The 22465-nt window shown below is 46.2% G+C and overlaps 1 protein-coding gene across 2 annotated transcripts in view; it reads left to right on the top strand.

Moving 5' to 3' along the window:
- The window catches only part of ACER2 (alkaline ceramidase 2), a 31112-nt gene extending 10260 nt beyond the window's left edge, over positions 1-20852 (top strand). For both annotated transcript variants that reach the window (XM_045780441.2, XM_045780440.2), the window contains 3 exons: positions 6767-6904; positions 12599-12736; positions 16583-20852. In XM_045780441.2, coding sequence (XP_045636397.1) covers positions 6767-6904; positions 12599-12736; positions 16583-16769 — 463 coding nt within the window. In that variant the 3' untranslated portion in view covers positions 16770-20852. The remainder of the gene's footprint in view (positions 1-6766; positions 6905-12598; positions 12737-16582) is intronic.
- Positions 20853-22465: the final 1613 nt, after the last annotated feature.

Genomic DNA, 22465 nt, shown 5'->3' with positions numbered 1-22465 from the left:
GTTAAGGAATTGGTTCTTGTGGTTGTCAAATGGTATTGGTTTTACCTCTGCTAAGATCTACACACACACACACACACACACACACACACACACACACCCCTCCAAGCTGGAAATCCAGATTTTCAGAAACGGATGCATTTTAATAGCTGTTGTGATGCTTACATGGTTATTCATCCAGTAAATATTTTTTTTTAAACACTTACTATGCATTTTTTTCTAGGCACTGGGATATAGCAGTAAACAAAACAGCAGAGTCTCTGCCTTCAGTGAGCTCATGGTGAAGTCGGGGAGGCTACAAAGCAATGAACAAACAAGCAATACAGTGTGCTGGGACAAGTGATCTGATAAAAAAAATGAGGGTGGGAAGGGGGTAGAGGTGACATGGGGGCTCATTTGGAGTTTGGTCAGGGAAGGCCTTTCTGAGGAGCTTTATGAGGTTTGTTAATATCTGAAGGAACCGAAGAGGCAACCTCATAACGATGAGAAATGCTTCTAGAACATAGGACCCACATGTATTTCTCTGTAGGGACACTGTTTTATGTGGATCCATATATATATGTATATATATGGAGATAGATAGATAGAGAAATAGTCTAAAAACATGGTTTCAGTCAAGCAAGCTGTGTGTACCCAGGGAAGAGCTGTACTAGGAAAATAGTGCTCCCCGCAGTTTTCCTGGTACTGTGAACAGGAGTAGACATTTTGGAGCTATTAAAGACAAAGGCTGCTCTCTGTGGATGGAGGTGGGGAAGCGTCTGTAAAACACGCTGGCTGCAAGAAGTACGTGGTAGAACTGTGTGTGGGGTATGGTAACTTCAGAATGAATGAACTCATCTCTTGTCGCGTCTGCGTCTTTGTCTGCGCACAGAAATGCCCAGGGGAGGAGGGTGAACAGCCCCTATCGTTGGCTAGTCAGGCATGGGGGAGGGGTGGGGGAGAGAACTTTCACTTTTACCTTTACTCTATACTGTTGTGCAGGTTTTCTTTTAAGCAAAGAGCACGTGTTGCTTTTTCGCACTAAAAATGTATTTTCAGTGAGGTAGGGAGATAACATACTTCAGATGAACTACTGTACAAATGAACTCGTGTGTTCAAACGAACACACTTCGTTGTACAGAGCAGGATTTGAATTAAATAGTATTTTCTTTGAGGATCATCGAGCAGGTAAAAAGGATCCTTAAGGTTACTTATCCAAAAAAATGAGAGCGAGCGAGCCAGCTGTTCACAGGAGGTGACAGGAAGGGCTATTCCCGGTCTCCGGAGAGCTGTGGTCTCCGTTTGCTGCGGCCTTCTCCTCGGTGGAGGAAGGAGGCTTCAGTGCGTGGCAGGTTGGCTTGCGTGGTCTGCAGTTTCTAGTCTTGCTGTGCTTGCTTGCTCGGTTTCAGGAGAATGACTGGGGTGCTTAGAAAGCCTCGTGAGGTGAAGGGGAGCAGCGTGAGGGCGAAGGCAGGCAGCGCCAGGCAGGGGCTTTCCTCTGGCTAAGAAACATCATTTACCTTGGCCTTTCCTGTCATGTCGGAAGGTGGCCACAGTCACCTCCATCCCTGCCCTGAGCCGGGTGGGTGATAGGTTGAGAGCTGAGGAACCTCTTTGCTCTTGGATCTGATCTTTCAAGTCCTGGGAGCTGAGTGAGAAGCGGCAGACAGGAGAACATTGCTCGTGACACCGTGGAGATGCCCCTGGAAATTCCAAGCGACAGTTTTTAGCATGTTTGTAGTAGAGAACCTTTTTCTTTTTCATTTCTTCCTTTCTTTCCTTTTTTAAAGTAGGCTCCACACCCAGCGTGGAGCCCAACACAGGCCTTGAACTCACGACCCTGAGATCCAGACCTGAGCTGAGATCAAGAGTCGGACGCTTAACGACCAACAGAGCCACTCGGGCTGCCCCTTTCTTTGTCATTTTTTGAAGAGAGGAGTGAGGGAATGTTATGAGCAGGTGAAAGAAGATGGGGCAATGGATGTAGTTATTAAAGCTTACTACCTTTAGTAATGAAACCATACCGCGGGACAGAGAGGTGACCGCTTAGGACTTTCTATTGCCGGCACCTTTTCTCGGGGAAGACGGGACCCCATTGTCTTCAGCTTGGGGAGAGTCCTTTGGAGCCCTGAGCACCACAGATGTCTATGTCCCTGGCTTTGGAGACTCCCTGGGTTTGAATCCTAGCTTCCCTGCTTACAAACGGTGGGACTCGTCCAGACTCTTTCACTTTCTGTTTCCTCATTTGTCAAAGTAGGTAAATAATCCTCTCATGAGAGAACCCTGCAGGGCACCAGAGAGTACTGGAAACATGGCAAGTGTACTACCAATGGCACACGGAGATTTCTGCCCAGCATTCCTGCGACAGACAGACAGACACACACACACACACTGAAGGAGAAAGTGGGGACTGTAGATGCGAATTAAGGAAAGGCGTATGTTACGGGAGAGTAGCGCACTATAAATAAGGATTGCCACTCTATTCGTCCGCCTTCAACCTGCCAGTGACAGGGAGAGCAAGACGACCAAACCCCTTTTTGTGGGTCTCACTGCCCAAGACAGGGGGACAGGTGTAGCTCTGAGTCCAAGTGGCAGCCAGACCAAAGACTTCGTGTCAAAACCAGGGTTTCTGTAGACCGGGGATCGTGTGGCTTAGCTGTCCAAGTTAACGTCTCTTTTTGTGATCTGGACTTTGCTGGAATATTTCTAAAAATACATCAAAAGTAGTTCCAGTGTGAGATTTCTGGAGGAGGGGCAGAAGAGTGTGGTGGCTAAGTGTATCAGAGACACATGGCTTTGGGGAATGGGGTGTTGTGTTTTTTTTTTTTTTTTTTAAAGCTCTGGTACCTCATTTTGCTCATCTGTAAACTGCAGATATTAAGAGTACATTGCAGGGTCGGAAATACAGGGGGAAATCCTGCAAGGTGTACAGTGTCTTGTCCAGAGTAAGGACTCAGTAGGGCTAGCAGTTATTAGGAATGGCTAATATGGATAAGTATTTTGGAGAATGTCTGGGTCAGCAGGGACATTATTAAAGCTTACCATATGAATAGGAATAATTGGTGGGTCAAAAAACAAGGCATTCTGGGGGCGCCTGCGTGGCTCAGTTGTTAAGCGTCTGCCTTCGGCTCAGGGCGTGATCCCAGAGTCCTGGGATCGAGCCCCACATCGGGCTCCTCCGCTATGAGCCTGCTTCTTCCTCTCCCACTCCCCTTGCCTGTGTTCCCTCTCTCACTGGCTGTCTCTCTCTGTCAAATAAATAAATAAAATTAAAAAAAAAAAAAGGCATTCTTTGGTCTTGCCTACAACGTCCTAAGAATCATCATACACTCAGCTGTTGATGGTTATTAATAATTTTTAGACATTTTTGTTTTGAGAAGAAAAAAACTCCAAGAACAAAGAGCTAGGATACGCTAATTATTTCCATTTCTTAAAGATTTATCCTGCTGTGATTTTTACGATTTTGCCCTCACTTTATAATCCAATTCAGTTTTTGAATCCTGAATTACCAGGCTGGGGTCTGGCCATTCTGCTCTGGCTGCATGACTGGGGGCCAGGGCCTTAGACTCTGCGGGCCTTATCAGTTCCTTACTTAGAAGAGGCCCAGATGCTGGAATCCTGGGCGTACCATGGGCTAGTTGTTCTATATAGATGACATTTTAGTCCTCCAGGGTAGTTTAAAGCACATTTCCATCCCTTGAGGGGCATCTGGGAAGTTTGTGGACAGGGTTTTGGTAGTTACCGTGATGGAGGTTTTATCATCCATGAAATCCATTTCGCTTCGGAAGAGTAAAGGGGGCATCACCAGGTATTTGCTGTAAAAAAGGAGCACAGGGTCTGACAGAGTTGGAACCTCTGCTCTAAGGGGTGGCTAATGGTGACAGCAGTAGCGGCTTTGTTATGTGGATGGTGTTGGGCTGTTTTGATTTGGGGGAATCGAGGAAGATGGGTGATTGGTTTCCCTGACCTGCTGTTCCCATTGGAGTCCATAATGGGCTGGAAAGAGGAGGACAGGACCAGAGACCAGGGGTTGCCTAGTGTCACCGATAAGACAGCACTCTGTCAGAACCCTGCGCTCCTCAGACATGGCCAGTGCTCTTGTCCCCAGGACCCCTGGTGACTCAGGGCTGGGCCGGGCTGGCTCTGACTCGTGTGGACTTCTGCCAGTTGCTTTGGTCCGCTCCGCCACCGTCTTGCAGCACATTCCTCCGCACCCTCTGGACCGTCGGGGCGGTGTCTGCCTCTGTTCTCCTGAAAGAAAGCAAGTTTCCTCATGCTTGCCGCCTTTGAACTGTTTGGTAATGCCCTCCAGGCCTTTGGGGATTGCCACAGTCCCCCCATCAGGCTTGCCCTGAGGGTAGCTGTTACTCACAGTCACATTATTTAAAATAGCATTTATTCTCGAACAGTGGGAAGGAGAACAGTAACAGTGGATTTGATTAGCGCATAACCACGGTCCAGACACCATGTTAAGTGCTTTAATGCTCATAGGAACATCATGGGGTAGGGGGTCTTCTTTTTTTTTTTTTTTAAGATTTTATTTATTTATTTGACAGAGAGAGGGAGAGCCAGCGAGAGAGGGAACACAAGCAGGGGGAGTGGGAGAGGAAGAAGCAGGCTCATAGCGGAGGAGCCTGATGTGGGGCTCGATCCCAGAACGCCGGGATCACGCCCTGAGCTGAAGGCAGACGCTTAACGGCCACCCAGGCGCCCCGGGGGTCTTCTTTTTCATATGGGAAACGCGAGGCTTGGAGGGTCTCGGGACCTGCGGGAAGGTCCCACAGCTACTAAGTGATGGAAGCAGCGAGTGAACACACATCTGTTAGCTGGACCACCTGTGCTTAGGTCACTGTCGCCCTCACTAACTCCCGAACCATTGATTTTAGAGAAGTAATGCAATTTAGCGAGTGTTTTTTCTTTCTTTCTTATTTTTTTTCTTTTACCTTGTATCCAATCTGAAGAGGCTGAAAAGCCTTGGTACAGGTCATAGCACCTCAAAACTCAGCGAAAGAGGTATTGTGGGTCCCCAAGGGCCATCTGCATGACGGGGGGAGGGGAGTTGCGGGCTGTCATCCTCAGGCTGGAGCAGGCAGCCTTTCCTCCAGTAACGAAGGATGCCAGCCAAGGCCAGGAGGAAAACACTGATTCTCCTGAGGATTTGCTGCCTGGACCCTTTCCCGCATACGTATTTTTTTCTGTGGTTGAAGTTCAGGGTTACAATTCCTGTTCATTCCAGTCAGAAAGTTGGCAGCTCGATCAATGATTTCCTGTGCCTTGATGATAAATGGTTTTCCTCTTTAAGAGATAAATTTGTATTTTGGAGGTTTCAATGTACTTTGATTTCTTTATAATGGAATTTCATTCAAATGAGTTTCCCAACTGTGACCTGTTCCAGGGCTTTCGGCCAAAGTAAATTGTGCTAATGAGGAATAATAGAAACTTCAGGAAAATCATGTGCTCCTAAATTTCAGTCATGGATGAGGCCTTGGGGATCATCTAGTCCAGCCTTTTCATTTTATAGATAAGGAAATACAGTCCCAGGGAGAGAAGAAGGAGCATGTCCAGGATCACGTCACCACTTCTGGCTCTTTCTACTGAAAGTGCATCCACTGAAGGGTGTGAAGATGGTATTTTCTTGTTTCCTTCTTACAGATTTATTTATTTGAGAGAGAAGGAGGGAGCGTGCACATGTGTGTGTGCAAGAGTGGAGGGAGGGACAGAGGAGGAGGGAGAGGGACAAGCAGACTCCCTACTGAGCATGGAGCCTGATGGGGGGCTCGATCTCATGACCCGGAGATCATGACCTGAGCCGGAACCAAGAGTTGGCTGCTTAACTGAGCTACGCAGGCACCCTGAGGATGGTATTTTTTTAAGATCTGTCATGTCAAAAACTTGTCAACACAAAATTCCAGTGCATGCTAGTCTGTGAGTTGCCAGTAAATATAGACAGTCCTAGAATTTTTTCTTAAGACTGTTAGCTATATGTTGCTAGACACAGATTATTTATTTTTTTTTAAGATTTATTTGACAGAGAGAGCTCAAGCAGGGGAAGCGGCAGGCAAAGGGAGAAGGAGAAGCAGGTTCCCGCTGAGCAGGGAGCCCAATGCAGGACTCGATCCCAGGACCCTGGGATCATGACCTGAGCCAAAGGCAGACACTTAACTGACTGAGCCACCCAGGTGCCCGGATTCTTTCTTTTAAGCTAGGGAGCTTTGTGGTTTGTAAATGGTTCCTGTTTTTCTTGTGAAAGTCCTCCACGTTCACCTTGTAGGACAGGTATCTGTCAGCTGGGTCCTGTGAGCCAAATGGGTCCACTGCCTGCTTTTGCAGATCAAGTTTTATTGGGGTACAGCCACGCCCATTCCCTTACCGCTTGTCTCCAGGGGCAGACTTAGGGAGCTAGGGAGGTCCTAGTACTTGCGAAACCCAAGATGATTGCGCTCTCACCCTTTACAGAAAAAGTTTGCTAGACCCTGCTATACAATATCTGAAAGAAATACAGAAAAAAGTAACACTACAAGAACAGTTAACCATATCTGACCCTTGGGGACTGAGAAGGACTCTCATTTTACCATTCTCCTGGCTAAATGTTTGTCCAATTTCTGGTTATTTCCTAAGGATAAGCTGCTTGAAGTGGAATTCCTGAGCCTGTGGGCGGGCGTGGGTTTGAGACTCCCGGTACGCAGTGCACCACTTCTCAGCTTGCACACCTGCCTGCTGTGCGTGGCCAGCATTCACCGACAGACGAGAGCTCCTTAGCTAACAGTTCGGTTTGCTTTCATTGATTCAGGGGCAGGTTCAAGGCGGTGGTCTGCGTCCTTTCTGCCGTTACGACATGCCTGGCGTTTGTCAAGCCCGCCATCAACAACATCTCTCTGATGACCCTCGGGGTTCCTTGCACGGTGCTGCTCATTGCAGAGCTAAGGAGGTGGGTGCCTTTGTTCCTCCCGCCTGCCCCTTAGGCAATCCCTGTGTTGGGAACACACCAGCTTCTGTTTTTTTTTTTTAAAGATTTATTTATTTATTTGAGAGAGAGCGAGCCTGAGCAGGGGGAGGGGGAGAGGGAGAGGGAGAGTCTCAAGCAAACTCCCACTGAGCACAGAGCCCCACACGGGGCTCGATCCCACGACCCTGAGATCATGACCTGAGCCGAAACCAAGAGTCGGATGCTTAACCGACTGCACCACCCAGGTGTCCAGCTTCTGTCTTTTTTTTGTTTTGTTTTTTTTCTTTTTACTGCCCTCGAGTGTGGAAGAGGAGTTTGAGTCTTCCCAGTAAAGCCTTTGCTCTTTGCGTAAGGATTTTCCTTTGGAAAGTTGTATACTCAAGTTCAGGTTGATATCTAGAAACAGTTTAGCCTTGTGTGTACATGATTACTTCTTTAACCCCAAAATACATCAAATCACCACCCTTATCGTAGTGAAAATGCTGCTTTTTCTTTGTGCCCATCTTTAGAAGTGTGTTTTAATTCATGACTTTCTCATTATTAGGGACATGGCGTTTAACCGAAGTTTCCTTTGTATCTGTCTTCCTTTGTGTGAGAGTTGCTCTGTGTAACGTGTTGACAGCTTTCTCTCAGCCTTTGTTTTGAGGGGAGATATATGGTTCTTCCTGCTGCTTTGCCTCTGGGGGCTGCTTTGAATGTTGGCCATACCAGGCAGGGTCAAAGGTGATTGAAGAAGTATTTAAAAGTACTGGCTCGCAGAGGAAGGATGCTGTCCGGTCTTGTCTTGTTGGCTTCCCTCCACAGCCTTGAAGGAGTGGAAAAATAAGAGACTGGTTTCAGAACACCCACAGGATTTTGAAGCTCTTTGGAAAACACACAAATTGCCAATAAAGAGATCTGAAATGGATTTGTTATAGTCCAGGGGTGCTGGCTTATATTAGGCCTAAAATGAATAGAATGTTCAGGACTTAGCTAAGTTTCTTGAGAATTCATTGCAATCCAGTTCATTTTAACTCTTGATACTGTGTTTTAGCCTGAAATTTTGTTAAAAAGTAGCTTAAGGGAAGGGAAAATATTTATAATTTATAATATTTAAATAAGAACAAATGAGAGAAGACAGTGGTTAGGGCAGATTATGGTTGAAATAAATTCTCCCTCATGAGTGTGACCTTTAAGCAGGGAAACATTTTCCTTTATTTATTTTATTTTTTATTTTAAGATTTTATTTATTTGAGAGAGACAGAGAGCATACAAGCAGGGGGGAGGGGCAGAGGGAGAGGGAGAGGGAGAAGCAGACTCCCTACTGAGCAGGGAGCCCGATGTGGGACTCGATCTCGGGACCTTGGGATCCTGATCTCAGCCAAAGGCAGACGCTTAACCAACTGAGCCATGCAGACTCCCACATTTTCCTTTAATACTCTATTCTTTGTACATAATTACAAAGGAAATCATCTGTGTTTCATACTAAAAAGTCTTTGCCCCTGAAAAGCTAGCCACGACTATAGCTCATTGGTCTCCATCATTACATTTACAAATGGCAGCGTCATGGGAAGTAGTCTTCCTTCCTGCTGGGGTCTTTCTACCCATGGATCATTCCTTCCATTCTCCTATACTTACTTTACTCCTCTGAATTGTCTACTGGGTCCTCACCCCTCCTTAAGCAGTCCTTCCCATTGGCCTGTAAAAACACTTGAGCCTCTCCCATCTTCCTGAGCTCTCAGCCTGGGCTCAGTCCAGGTCTGTCTCCAACCACCACCTTGCTCTCTCTCGTCTGTCACAGCCCAACGTCTTAGAAGTGCTTATTATAAGTGATCTCTATGTCCAACATGGGGCTCGAACTCAGGACCCCGAGATCAAGAGTCACATGCACTACCAGCTGGGCCAGCCAGGTGCCACAGCCCAACGTCTTTAAAGGTTGTCTTCATCCCTCAGCTCTTTTCTTCTTTAGCCCGCTCCGTCTAGCTTCTGCCCCATTTCGATACCCAAGCCACCTTTGGTCTTATGCCCAGTGACGTTTCTTCAGCCCTCCTGTATCTTATCTGCTCTTCTCTCAGCTGATTGCACAACTCACCCCCCTCATCCTTGACGCGTTCTTCCCCATGCCTCCCAGGACGCCACACTCGCCGCGGATTCCACTCACTCTGCGGTAGCTTCTCCTCTGTCTCTCATGTGAGCTCCTTGTTTGCTACGCACCTTTGCATGTAGGGGTCCCTTAAGGTGACCTCTCACTTCAGCTTTCCTCCCCCTACACTTGGCCCTGGAAGATCTCATCGACAGTCACGGTGTTCTTTACCGAACACGTGCAGATGTCTCCCAGGTGTATGTCTGACTCTGTCCTTCCTTCTACCTCCGCCATGGCATCTAGCCTCCTGTCCCACCTCTGGCTCCACCTGTCACAGCCGTCTCGAATTCAACCAGATTCCTGATCTGCCTTTTCTAGTTCTGGTTCTCTTAATATTTCCAGCGATCGTAAATGAGAGCACCATTTACCCATTCGCTCGAGGCAGAGCCTGGCTTCTTCTTCCTCCCCTGAACATTCCATCGATCACTTTCATTTTTCCTTTAGTTGACATTACAATTGACATCGAGTTCAATATCCTCAACATGGCCCCTGCTTGTCTGTTTTTTTAGCTGACCTTGCAATTAGGATGACGTTCAAAATCCTAACATGGCCCCCACCTGCTGATCTGTCCTGCACGAAGCTCCCCTTACATTCTGTCCTCTCGCTGTTCTGACCTTCCCTATCCTCCAGGTCCTCGTTCATGCTGTCCCTTCCTCTGACTCTCCTGCTTGGCTCACTTCTGGCTCATCGTTGACTCACCTGTTTGGCTTCATTGCTCATAGCACCTCAAACTTCTTTCTGGCACCCCTCCCAATTGTAATTAAAAAATTATTTGTGCTGGTTTTGTTGTTGTTGTTGTTGTTGTTTAGTGTCTGTCCCTTTTCTTGGTGTAGACTCCGTGGGTAGGGATGAGGCCCTTATGTTCACTGCTGTGTCCCGGTTCCCACCCGAGTCCCAGCAAAGAAAGAGAAGATGGTTGTTGGTCTGCTTTGATAAAATTCCCAGACAGGGGATGCCCTTGCTGCTCTTTGCACTTCCTTCCAGAACCTTCCCTGCTGACATTAGTGATGATCTGTAATGTGGCAGCTAAATATTTCTCGTCCAGGCTCCCTCTGCTCAAAGGAGCTAGGGAAGCTCTCTATTTCTCATTAGCCTTGTTGTTAGAGCTTGTTTCTAGTCTTTTCTTATTTTCATTGTCCTTTCTGAACTTTCAGACCATGCGGCAATAACATTGTATTTGGGGTTATGACCGGACATTTACTGAAATTTGTGTTGTCATATTACCAAGTGGCTCAGCTGCATTTAATATATTTTAAAGTAGGTGTTTTTTTTTCCCCCGACTATAGGAGTGAGTCTGTTAAGGATGAACAACTTTGAGAATACAAATGGGTTAAGAAGAGAACTGCAGACATCAGCTCAGATTTTTTTTTATCCTAGAATAGGGTCCTGCTGTATATATCACTTTTGTTCTACTTTTTCCATTTAATCTCACATTGATATTTTGATAGGAGCCCTGAGAAGTGGGAATAAAACCCGAAGGAGCCCAGGTTTGGGAAAGACCCAAGTGCACACGGGCCTGGTCAGCAGCAGGTAGCAGGACCTGTCCCTTCAGCAACAGAGGAAGGGACAGTACCAGGCCACCCAGAGACCCTGACTCTGCAGGGCTTTCCCCCTACAGGACTCATCACCTGGCAGGAGAGGCGGGATGTCACGGACGCGCACTGCCTCTCCAGCACACTGAACTGTGTTCTGGTGTGTTCCTTAAGCCAGAGTACCTAGGTTTAATTGAATTGAGTGTGCATGGGTCCTCTTGTACCAAGTTGTCTATAGTTGTTGACACTTGTTTTTGTCTGTTTTCATTTTATCTTTTAAAATAGCAAGGCAAGAGGCCTTTTCATTTTGCCTTCGCAGTGCCTAGCGTGCATTCAGAGAATTTGGTACCCAGTCCACGTGGTTACTGTTTTAAAAAAAAAGAAAAAAAAATCCGGGAAAAAAATGTGCTCCTTAGATCCCTGGAATACAATTCACATCTTCCTTTACTTCCTTGTTTTATTTATTCATTCAGCAAGCATTTATTTCATGCCTGTTGTGGGCCAGACACTGCATATACTTGGTGAAAAGCAGGTGGCGTTCCTACTCTCGTTGAGCTTACTGTCTAGTCGGATACTAGACGTCCAGCAGATAACTACACAAATGAAAACAATGTCAGCTTGTGCAGTGGTATGAAGGAAAATGGCGGGCGCTCCTAGTGCAGACAGCGTAATGGGGGCGGGGGCCGTCAGAGAAAGTCTATCTGAGAAGGCGCCCTGGAAGCCGAGACCTGAGGTGGCAGAGAAAGCTGAGCCGAGAGAGAAGAGGAGCCTCTGTGAGGGCGAACTGTTCAATGAAACTAAGTAGGAATTTAGTGTCTCCAGGCTGGGCCTCTATTGTTTCAAAAAAATTTTTCAAGGACTACATTTAGCTCTCTTACAAAAGAGTATTTCAGTTTGTTTTTTGGAGTAGGCCTTTCTGAACCTATGCCCACCCTGGTTTCACAGATGCTTGTACTGATGCTTCCTCAGGTGGCAAGGAAGGGTACCAACCAGTCAGGCTTTTGACACTTGTTCAACAAATCTGAAACAGCTGTGACCCCTTCTCAGGGGCAGAGGTTACGTTGCACTCTGGGTCCCGAGAGACAGCGTGCCTGACCCGGGAGCAGTCCATGGCGGGAAGGAAACCCTGAGGGAGGGCTGAGAAGGACCCTCAGCCACCAGTTGCCTCTGAGCCTTCCCCCCTAGGAAGGGAAATCACCGCCCTTTATGAACGATTCAGAAACAAGGAAAGGAAATGGCAATGGAAATTTCTTTGGGCTGTTAGGATTGGTTTCTGAAAAATGTTTTGTCCCAGTGTATGTGAGAGCTCTTTCTTTGATTCAGCAAGTAGTGGGAGCCCTCTGTGTGCCCCATGCTGTTCCAGGGGAAGACCAACTGTCAGCAAGTACAGCATTGAGGATGCTAGAGGGGTTATGATCCCTACAGAGATTTTGGAAGAGAGAAGGAGGAAATGGTTGGGGGGGAAGCATCACTTAGGGGGGTGGAGACCCACGGTGCAATTGTTAACGGAGGTCAGGAAAGGGTTTACTGAGCCACATTTGAGCAGAGACTCAGGAGACGGTGAAGCACGTGGATATGTGAGGAAGAGCATTCTAGGTGGCAGGAACAGCCAATGCTAAGGTCTAGGGAACGTGCTGGAACATTCCTATTTGAGGAATGCAAGGATCCCTGGTCAGGGGTGGGGTGGGGCTTAATAAGCAGAGGCAGCGAGGGGCAGAGTATGTAGGAGAACAGGGGTTCATTATGGACGTGGCAAATTCAGGTCTGTGTCACCCATGGGTGGACAGGTCCAGAAGGCAGCCGTGTCTGCGTCCCGAGGCAGGGAGAGGCCCGGGTGAGAACACGGCTTTGGGGGTATGTACCGTGGTAGCTACATCCACAAGCCTGTGGGGAGACAGCACGTTGGGCTGGACCTCCAGTGCCGAGGGGCTAAGGTAGGGGGTGTGAGGAGCCAGAGAAGAGGGGCCAGCAAGGTGGGTGGCAACCCAGACTGAGGATGATGCTTTCTGGATCCCTGTGCAGGTGTGACAACGTGCGTGTCTTTAAGCTGGGCCTCTTCTCGGGCCTCTGGTGGACCCTGGCGCTCTTCTGCTGGATCAGTGACCGAGCCTTCTGTGAGCTGCTGTCGTCTTTCCACTTTCCCTACCTGCACTGCGTGTGGTAAGCCCCAGCCACCAGACAGGGGTCCGCACCTGCCGTTGGGCGTTCTTTTCCCTGCACGGTGCGCAGGGGTGCAAGGGCACAGAGCACAGTCTGAGTGCGCCGCTCTCTTCACAGAGACCTCGGTCAGACCTTCTGGAAGCAATGGAAGGTATTGTCAAAAGCAGCATAGGCTCCAGGGAGCAGGTTAGCCAGAACAGAAAGACCTAATTGTGTGTGCTTCAAGGCTGCGGTCTCTTACCTCTGGCTCCATTACTGAAGCATAAAGGACCTTGAAAACCAAATCCGTAACCTGAGCTCTAGCTAGATCCATCGCCCAGGGTCCGGTGGGGGTGGGGGTGGGGAAGGCTTGGGTCAGAGGTGATGTGGGGACGGAGATGCCCAAGTGACCAGGGGAAGGCATCACAGGTCATCTGGGGACAGTCTCACCCATTCGCTTTACAGGTAGAGACAGCTGCCCAGAGAAGTGAATTAATTGTTCAGGATCGTTCACCTGGGAGTTGGGTCACTGGGAACTGGAGCAGCTGTGCACTGGAATGCTCAGGACACGCGCGGTTAAGTTAAAAAAAAAAAAAAAGGCAGCAAGCAGTTTATTAAACAGCATGCCGAATCCTACACTCAGATGCTGAGGAGGAAATCAAGTGGTTTTTTTCCTATGAACTTCAGCTCCAAACCCAGAGCCCCGTTTCGTTTCCCTGTCCCCCAGAACTTCTGATTGCAAAAGAGATCAAGGACCGAGGGAAATCTGCTTGAGGATGTCCCTTGTAAATTGAGAGCCCCTAGGGAAAATTCTAGTGGTAAGGAGCTAGAAAAACTTTATTAGATCCAAGATTCAGAAGAAACTTGACTTCTATCAGAGATAAAACTCTATGCTTTGAAAGAACTCGTGTGAATTCCCTTGAACGTGGGCACTGGTGCAGATCTAGCATGAGATCCAGCTTGCTCTCAGTTTAAGGCTTGGGGACTCCCAGGACTGTGGGCAAAAGCCAGAACAAAGCAAAACAGCACAAACTGGAGATTCCGGTCTGAGGGCCCTTTTCCTGATATTTTTTAGTTCAACCTTGACTCACACTAGTGAATTTATGCACGGTAAATCTGAGTTATAATGGATAATAAAATGCAGATTTTTAGTGTACACTTTGATGAGTTTTGATAAATGTATACACTTGTGTAAATATGACCTCATTCAAGGTACAGTAAGTACATATATCCAGGTTTCTTGGTAATGTTAGCAATTTAAGTAAAATTCAGATATTAGATTGTACTAACTTTGGCTCAGACTTAACTTGTTTCTAAGTTTGATGTACTTCCTGCTTTTTCAAAGTGAACCATATTTTGTCCCAGTTACGACGTTTTAAGAACAAATTGAAACAGACGTATAGAGAGGCTGTCATAATTCTGTCCACCCAAGTGATAACAATTGTTAACAGCCTGAGGCTAATCCTTCCAAATCTTGAGATTTTTGAATTTTAAGTAATTTCTGTGGCTGTTGTGGGGTTTGAACTCAAAACCCCAAGATCAAGAGTCACACACTCCACTGATTGAGCCAGCCAGGTGCCCCTCCTTCCAGATTTTTTTTTTTTTTGAAGATTATTTATTAGAGAGAGAGTGCGTGCGGGTGAGTGAGCACAGGAGGGGAGGGGCAGAGGGAGAGGGAGAGAGAAACTTAAGAAGACTCCATGCTGAGTGCAGAGCCCAACGTGGGGCTTGATCTCAAGACCCTGAGATCATGACCTGAGCGGAAACCAAGAGTTGGCCGCTTAACTGAACGCGCCACCCATGCACTCCACCTTCCGGATTTTTCATATCTATTTCTCGAATTCTGCTTTTTAAAAAGAAATATAGCATCATTCTATATGTGATAGAAAGCGTTTTGTTTTTTCTTATATAGGGAATACTAGATTGTGGACAACTTTTCCTACCAATGCATACATATTATCTTCCATTTTTTGTGTCCAATTAATATTTCAGAGTGTGGATGCTTTAGAATTCATTTAGTCAACCTCTCTATTAATAGATAATTAGGTTATTTGTTCACATGCCTGAACATTTCCTTAGGTTAAGTTTTATATATCTATAGATTATATCTGTATCTATAGATACAAGTACATATATAGATCTGTATCTCCAAAGTATTAATGCACACTTTTTATTAAAGTCCATAAGAGGGATGCCTGGGTGGCTCAGTCTGTTAAGCATCTGCCTTCAGCTCAGGTCATGATCCCAGGGTCCTGGGGTCGAGTCCGCATGGGGCTCCTTGCTCAGCAGGGAGTCTGCTTCTCCCTCTGCCTGCCGCTCCCCCTGAGCACAAACTGAATCTTCCTCTTTCTCTCTCACAAATTGAATCTTTTTAAAAAAAAATAGAAGTCTAAGGTATTATCTAGTATATATGAAAATATGGGTAAAAGGCATTAACTCTTCAATCTCGTTAACCTAATTAAAAATATTTTTATTTTCACGTCTTTGTAAAAAATTAGCATTACTGCTGAGCATCTTTTCCAGCATAAGTTCACTGTGTGCGATTGAAAGGTACCTTTTCATTTGTCTTCCCTGTGCAGTGTTTCTATTTTTAAAAATGGATATCTAGCACCTGGTGTCTGGCACGGAGTAACCAGTCACTACTGTCCAGGAACTGTGTGTATTATGCAAGTTTGCATCATTTTCAACAGAACGTAGAATACTACACTGACCCCTCGTGGAGGCAGCCTCCAGCTTCCGTATTACCAGCCTGAGGCCATGTCCGTCATGCCATCTTCACCCACTGCCTGCTCCCACACTGGTTGTTTTAAAGGGCATTCAGGGAAATGCCTAGTTTTTGAGAGTTCTTTGGAATACAGGGATTTTTATTTTATTTTATTTTTTGAGAGCGAGTGCACGTGCATGAGGGGGTTGGGCAGAGGCAGAGGGAGAGGGAGAGAATCCTAAGCAGGCTCCACGCTCAGTGCAGAGCCTAACACAGGGCTGGATCTCAGGATCCTCAGATCATGACCTGAGCCAAGCTCAAGAGTCGGCTGCTTAAACGACCGAGCCACCTGGGTGCCCCAGAATATAGGGATTTTAACTCTTTGGTCATATGGTACAAATAGTCGTGTCCCCCCGCCCCCCGCGTTTTCCATTTCTCTTTCAGTATGTGATGGTATTTTTGTGCCATATTGGTTTCGACAGTCATATTCTCCCATCGTGGGTCTCTTCCTGTAGGGTTTCTGGACTTTGTCATTGTCAGAAAGGCCTCCCCTACCAAAGTTTATAAAAATATTCTCTTCGACTATTTAAAAAAATTAGGTTTTAAATACTCAATTCATCTGGAATTCAGTTTCAGTCTAGGGTAGAGGGAAGGGTTACCTGCTTTTAAATGGTCCCTCATTTGATAAAAGATTCATGTTACAACTTTTTACAGGCACAGTGAAGTAAAAAAATTTCCCTACTAAACTGTAAAAGCAGTTTGGTCAGTATAAAAAGAATCCTAATAAAGGGCATAAACTATGTATAAGCAACGTTGGAGGAAAAAGGCGGGATCTAATCAGATGTTCTCAGTTCCACCTTCTTAGCACCTGTTTTAAATCCTTGGGCCTCAGTCTTCAGGGTTGAGCCCCGAAGGCGTTTGCATGTTTGCTCTGGTTCCCAAGTGGAATATTTTAGAACTTTCTAAAGCAGGCACGTTTGCTGCAGAGTTATCCTTCTCCTGCGCTTCCGGGGATTATTGGTTACCTTCACCCCCTCGCTGCAAGAGGCGCTGCGCGGTCCTTCCCGCCAGGGAGGCCCGGTTGGGTGGGGGGTCTCGCCCGAGGGCGGCCATCTTTGTTTGCCCCACCCCCCCAGGTGCTCACCTCCTGTGTCCTTTCTCAGGCACATCCTCATCTGCCTTGCTGCCTACCTGGGCTGCGTATGCTTTGCCTACTTTGATGCTGCCTCCGAGATCCCCGAGCAGGGCCCCGTCATCAAGTTCTGGCCCAGCGAGAAATGGGCCTTCATCGGCGTCCCCTACGTGTCCCTCCTGTGTGCCAGCAAGAAGTCGCCCGTCAAGATCACGTGATGGCAGGGCAGGGGCTGGCTTCTCTGCTTGTTTCTCGTCATGCACCGGGCTTCACTTGCTGGCAAAGACAGCCGGTGGTTTGTAGAGTTAGGGGAAGGGTCTGTCTTTTTAGTATTCTGTTCCCTTGGGCTCTAGCGTGTCTGTGGCGCACCAGGACTCCATCATGCATGGGGAGGAGTGTCTTCCCCTTTCCCGAAGATGGAAAGTGGAGAGCTGAGGGGCACCAGGTAGATCTTCTCAGCGTCCCTTCCAGATGCCATGACTGGTTGGGCTCTATCCTTTGTGATGGCAGAGCAGCCCCTTGGGGGAGCCTCATTTCCCAGAAGGAGTTTGCTCCAGACCCCATCGTTCCCATGTGCCCTCAGAGTGGACCCTCCTGCTGACAGATAGACTCTGTGACAGACAAGACCGTCTGACTGTTGGAAAATGCCAGGGATTTTCATTTGGGGAAATGGTCCTAAAATAAAACCAAGCCAATGAAACCCACACAGGGCTTGTGTCTCAGGAGGCTACTGGTCCACTCGGAGACTCTCAGTAACCAGATTTTACATGTGCTTGTGAATCCTCTGCTACCTCTGCTGGGAGACGGGGACTTCAGAGGAGGGTGAAGCCGACAGGAAAACCCTCTGTGCCAAAAGCTAACTCCACTTTTAAGCCATTCTTGAAGATGAGCACGATTTCTAAATGTTGACATTGTTGGTCGTCCCCCCCCCCCCCAGCCCAGTGGCCTCAAACACATGGAGAAGAATAGGTGTGGCTGAGCTCTCTGCACATAGACCCCTGCTCCTTACTGCTGAGCTCTGTAAGTTCAAGGCCTTGGGATGGTCACGGTGGGGATCCTGGTTCAACATCTGGAGCAAGCACAAAGTTCTGGAAACTTCTGCTGGTTGGAAGCCTTCTATTCTGAAGTTATCCTCGAAAACCTCACCTCCTCTTTGCCCTAATTTTCTGCGGGACTCGTACTCCTACCCTCACAGTACAAGGTGCTTCCTGCGGTTTCTCCGAGCATCTGACGGCTGCTTCTCTTGAGTACTGAAGGGACTACACGCTGACTTGTGGGGTTGCTGGTGCAGCGGGCAAGTCTGTTGCCTTCTGAGTTTTTCCTCAGCTCAGATGACACTGGCTACCACTAACCTCTTCCGTGGGCTGAATGAAGGCCCCAGAACGGTCATCAAGGTGTGAGGGGGAATACAGGACCTCAGGGATACTCAATGTAACTCTGACATCTCCTGCTTTGCAACATTCCACTGTGAAAAAGGGCAGGACGGAGGTGTCCCTGTGAGGACGGGAGTCATGTCACCAAGGATCGAAGAGTTGGGGGCAGTACCAGTCTTTGGCATGTCTAGGAACTCTTGCTTTAATTAGAATTTTGTACAGGATCTAAAGTGAAAAGTCCAATAAGGAATAATGAATTGAGAGTTTAAAAATGAATGACTTTGTTCTACTTCTGTGGTTTTCAAGTTATGTTTAACAGAACCCTATTTTTAGTAAGAAATCTTGATGGAACCCAAACGTGAGAAAGGTGTTGTATTCTCTTCATTTATTTTACGGTTAAACTTATATATTTCCCTAATATCATGCAGTGAAAATGCAAGTGAAATTGTGGTTTCCATGGTAAAAAATTTGGTATTAAAGGAGTGTACCTGTTTATTATGGTTTCAAAATATATTTTGAAAAAAAGGTGGGGCTTCTAATGCACCTCTGAGACCTAGGTGGTTCATGGAACCAACGAGAGTTTTAAAACTGCTATCTAGAATTTTTTAAAAGGGAAATAGCAGTGCTCGCTTCAGATGGGTTTACCAAGCATGGATTCTGGGCTCATCCATTCTGCAGTATAAAAATGCTCTGAAATAGGGGGAAGCTTTGATGTACGTCAGGCCCAGCTGTCTTAGTGTGGGAGCATAGATGAGGAGAGGCAGGGGGTGTGGGAAGTGTCTGTGTTACAGGTGAGGTTTAATTTCTGTCTCGAGGTGATGGGAGCATTGTTACAGCAGTTAAGGAGGGACTGTGTCTCCCTGTCAGGTAAAGGGGTGGGTCCCTGAGGAACATCAACTCTGCTCTCAACTCTTTGACCTTGCTTTTCTGGAAGTTTCTGAGTGTCCTTTGGAAATAGGGATAAAACGTGACTGCTGGAAATAAGGAAATCAGTGCCCCGACTCAGGGCTGTTTCCATCCGTCTTCTACAAGACAAATGACAGAGTTAAGATGTCACAAGGGATGTTTTTGCTGTAAAACAAAAAAACAAAAACAGAAGGCCCTTCTAGAGATTGGTTTTAATGAGCTGAGGGCTGATAAAGAAGTACGAATGGGTATATTTGAGGACAAAAATAGAACTCTAACAAAAATCACTCTAGCTTGTTAGTGTGAAGAAGGTAAATCGAGAAAGCGGGAGTTGAACAATCTTATTTGAAGTTAGACTTATGGCATCATATTTATATTTACATTTATGTTTATAGTGCTTTTCTAGCACAACATACTCTTGAAAGGAAACTGGGAAACTACAGGAAAGTTGAAGAGAAAAAAGTCCGTATTTCTATGGTCCAAGGACAATCATTGTTAATATATCGGTATTTTGGTGTATTTCCTTCTCATCTTCCCCCCTCCCCCCCGTAGGGTTGTAAATAGCCGTCTTTTAGAGTGGACACTTCATCCGGTAGCTTGAATGGACTATAAATGCCAGTTGTGTGTTTTTCATGAGGAACAGCTTTTGGAATACACTGCGGTTAGCTATACACTTGAGAGCTCATCACTGGATTCTGACGTACTGCTGAGTCTTCTTTTTCAATGGAGCCTGGTATGAATAGGTCCTAAGAAATAATGAACTGAATTATAATCTACTTTTGGAGAGGTCTCTGCTCTTGGATCGAAGAGTCACAGGAAATCGCTGTTAAAAATAGGTTTTCAGATTTTTAAAAAAGTGAATAGCGTATTAATTGATGTGCACATCAAGAATCTTTTTGTTTTTTCCCCCTAATAGTGCAGGGGCGTGGAGACTGGATGTTTGGGAGTTAGGTCATGGCAGTCACTCACTGTGACGGTCACATTTTTGTTCTGCTTAGATAGAACTTGCCTAAGATCGAGAACCAGCAGGAATTGGATCTAAGATATTAAACATTACTATCCTAGTTTTCAAGCAATCATTCAGGTCACTAATTCTTATGTTACAGTGTTCGATTGAATGTTGCTTTTTAGAAAAAAATCTTTTGTCCTCTTTATGATTATGATTATGTTGTTAGCACTTCAGTGACTGTATTTAAAGCGTATGGGGAAGAGATCCCTGAATCTAGTTGGTAACAGGCTACATTTTTGGGGAAATTGTCCTGTCCCTCTGATGAGTGCCTAAAACATTAACTGTGGATCCAAGATGTTCTGTTGAGGGATCTAAGCTTGATGGTCATCAAGCACAGACTTCTAAAAAATACCGTAACTTGTTTTATTGGATTTCTCAGGTGTGTAAAAACATCTCATCAGTTCGTCATGCTTATGTAAGCCAGCGCCATGTTGGAGGCTCTGAGAGAGGGGCAGAGTCTTCCTTGGCTCTTCATCCCGCGGGGCTGGCACGCAACCATCTCTGGGGGACAGGGAAGGGCTGAAGCTCCTCCAGTGAGCCCCCCTCTTACAGCTCCTTCTCCCCAAATGAGCTTGGAACCTTTCATTGCCAGCTCTTTGCCTGGGTGCTACCGTTCCAGCTGGCCAAAGAGAATTGGCAGGCCAGATTGGGCTTCTCAATGGATTTCATGGACATCCTCCTACAGATTAAGAAAAAAAAAAAGCCTCTATTCTAAAGGACTAATTGTTTGAATTGTTCCTTTCTCTCTCTGTTAAACCAGATTGAAGACTATTTTATAATCACAGTATGTAATCAGAGCGTATATAGTATTTTCAGATATACCCCTCGTTTTATACTTTATAGAGTTGTGCCGTATAAGGGTGGTGTGCCCACTGGCTGTGGTAGCATTTAGTCTCCATTGCTTTGGGAGTGATCTGAAGCCTTTTGAAATGGAGCTTTTGCACTTTACGCTATTTTTGTGAGCTGTGATGATTATAGTCAATATTAAAGCCGTAAGTGGCATTTTCTGTGAATATGTATGTTTGTATTTATTTACAAAATGATTTCTGAAATATCTGAACATGAAAAATGCATTTAATGGATTGTCAAGCAAAGCACATTTCCCCAATTTGTTAATGAATTTGGGTATCATTATTACACATACTTTAGAGTAGCGTAGTTGTTTCTTCTCAGAGCTGTGAAATTAACACACCAGTATTTCCGGTATAAAGTGCCTAAGTGTATAAATTTCTTTAGCAGGAAAATCTGTATGTACCTGTTTTTAATTCCCTATGACCATTTTTTTTATTATTAAAGATTTCATAGGCCATCATATTTTAAAGAACAGTGTGACCTCGGAAGAGAGACTGCATCAGTATTATCAGTATCATTGCAGTGGGTTTTTTGTTTTTTTTTTAAGATTTTTTTTTTTTTTTAAGATTTTTTTTGACAGAGATAGAGACAGCCAACGAGAGAGGGAACACAAGCAGGGGGAGTGGGAGAGGAAGAAGCAGGCTCCCAGCGGAGGAGCCTGATGTGGGGCTCGATCCCAGAACGCCGGGATCATGCCCTGAGCTGAAGGCAGACGCTCAACCGCTGTGCCACCCAGGCGCCCCTGCAGTGGGTTTTTAAAGACTTTTTTTTTCTGGCCTGGGGGAAGGGGGAAGGGGATAAGGAATGGCCACAGAGCCTTTTGACAATCTGGTGGGAGTCGTGAGTTTTCTCCCTAGGAAAATGCCTATCTATAAAATTGGGAATTCACGTGGCCTTAGAAGCCACCCAGATAAAGAGTTCCTGCAGGACAGGGTGCTAGACCAGGATTCAAATCCTCTCTGGGGCCAAAATTGTTCACCTCCACGGACAGGTCTGCTTTCCCAACTGCCCTCTAAAACCGGGAGCTTACATTCGCCTCAAGCCTCTTTCCTGGTTTATCGTACCAGACCCTCCGTATGATTGTATCTAGGTCTGTCATATTATTCTAGCTTTTGTATTGTCAAATTTTTCCATAATAAAAAATTTAAGAGGTGGAACATTTGGGGGTTTTGTCCTTCCTTCTCTGGGGTGGGGCTCAGCCTCCATCCTGCCCCAACTTAAGGGCGCTGCTCGCAGCCCCTCTCCCCGGCTAAGGATTTGTCTTCGCCTCAAGTGAGCACTTCTGTTGCTGACTGTCTCCAGGTCTGGTGGGTGGGTGACCCCCCACTTACCTGGGAAGTCTCTCTGGACTGTAGCTCACAAAAAGATCAACCTCACATGTTTTTTGATTGGTTTATTTTATATTTCTTACTAAAGCAAAACATTTGAACTGCTTTTGCAGAAGAGAGAACATATCACTATAGTAAAAATTTAACAAATAGCAAAAAATATAAAAAAGTTTAACAAATAGAAATAAAATCAGCTTTTGCATTAAGGCCAGTCACAATAAAGGGCTTAAGGTAAGGCCAGGAGCATGAAGAGACACAAAATGGACGGTGGCATTGGTAACATTTGCTAGCGAAGAAGTCTGAACAAAGAAAGCCATAGCTGCCGGGTGGGCAGGACCGGGAGAGACTCCTGGAGTAATATCGCCATCTTGTGGCCTTTTCAGGTATTCCTCTCAGTGGCGCCCTTGAACCCCTTCCCAATTGCAAATCACCCCAGAACTCAATAT

Source organism: Ursus americanus, chromosome 18 (genome assembly GCF_024610735.1).
Source record: "Ursus americanus isolate L20-20 chromosome 18, mUrsAme1.1.p, whole genome shotgun sequence".
NCBI classification, from domain to species: Eukaryota; Metazoa; Chordata; class Mammalia; order Carnivora; family Ursidae; genus Ursus; species Ursus americanus.
This window is presented reverse-complemented; position numbering and strand designations above follow the sequence as displayed.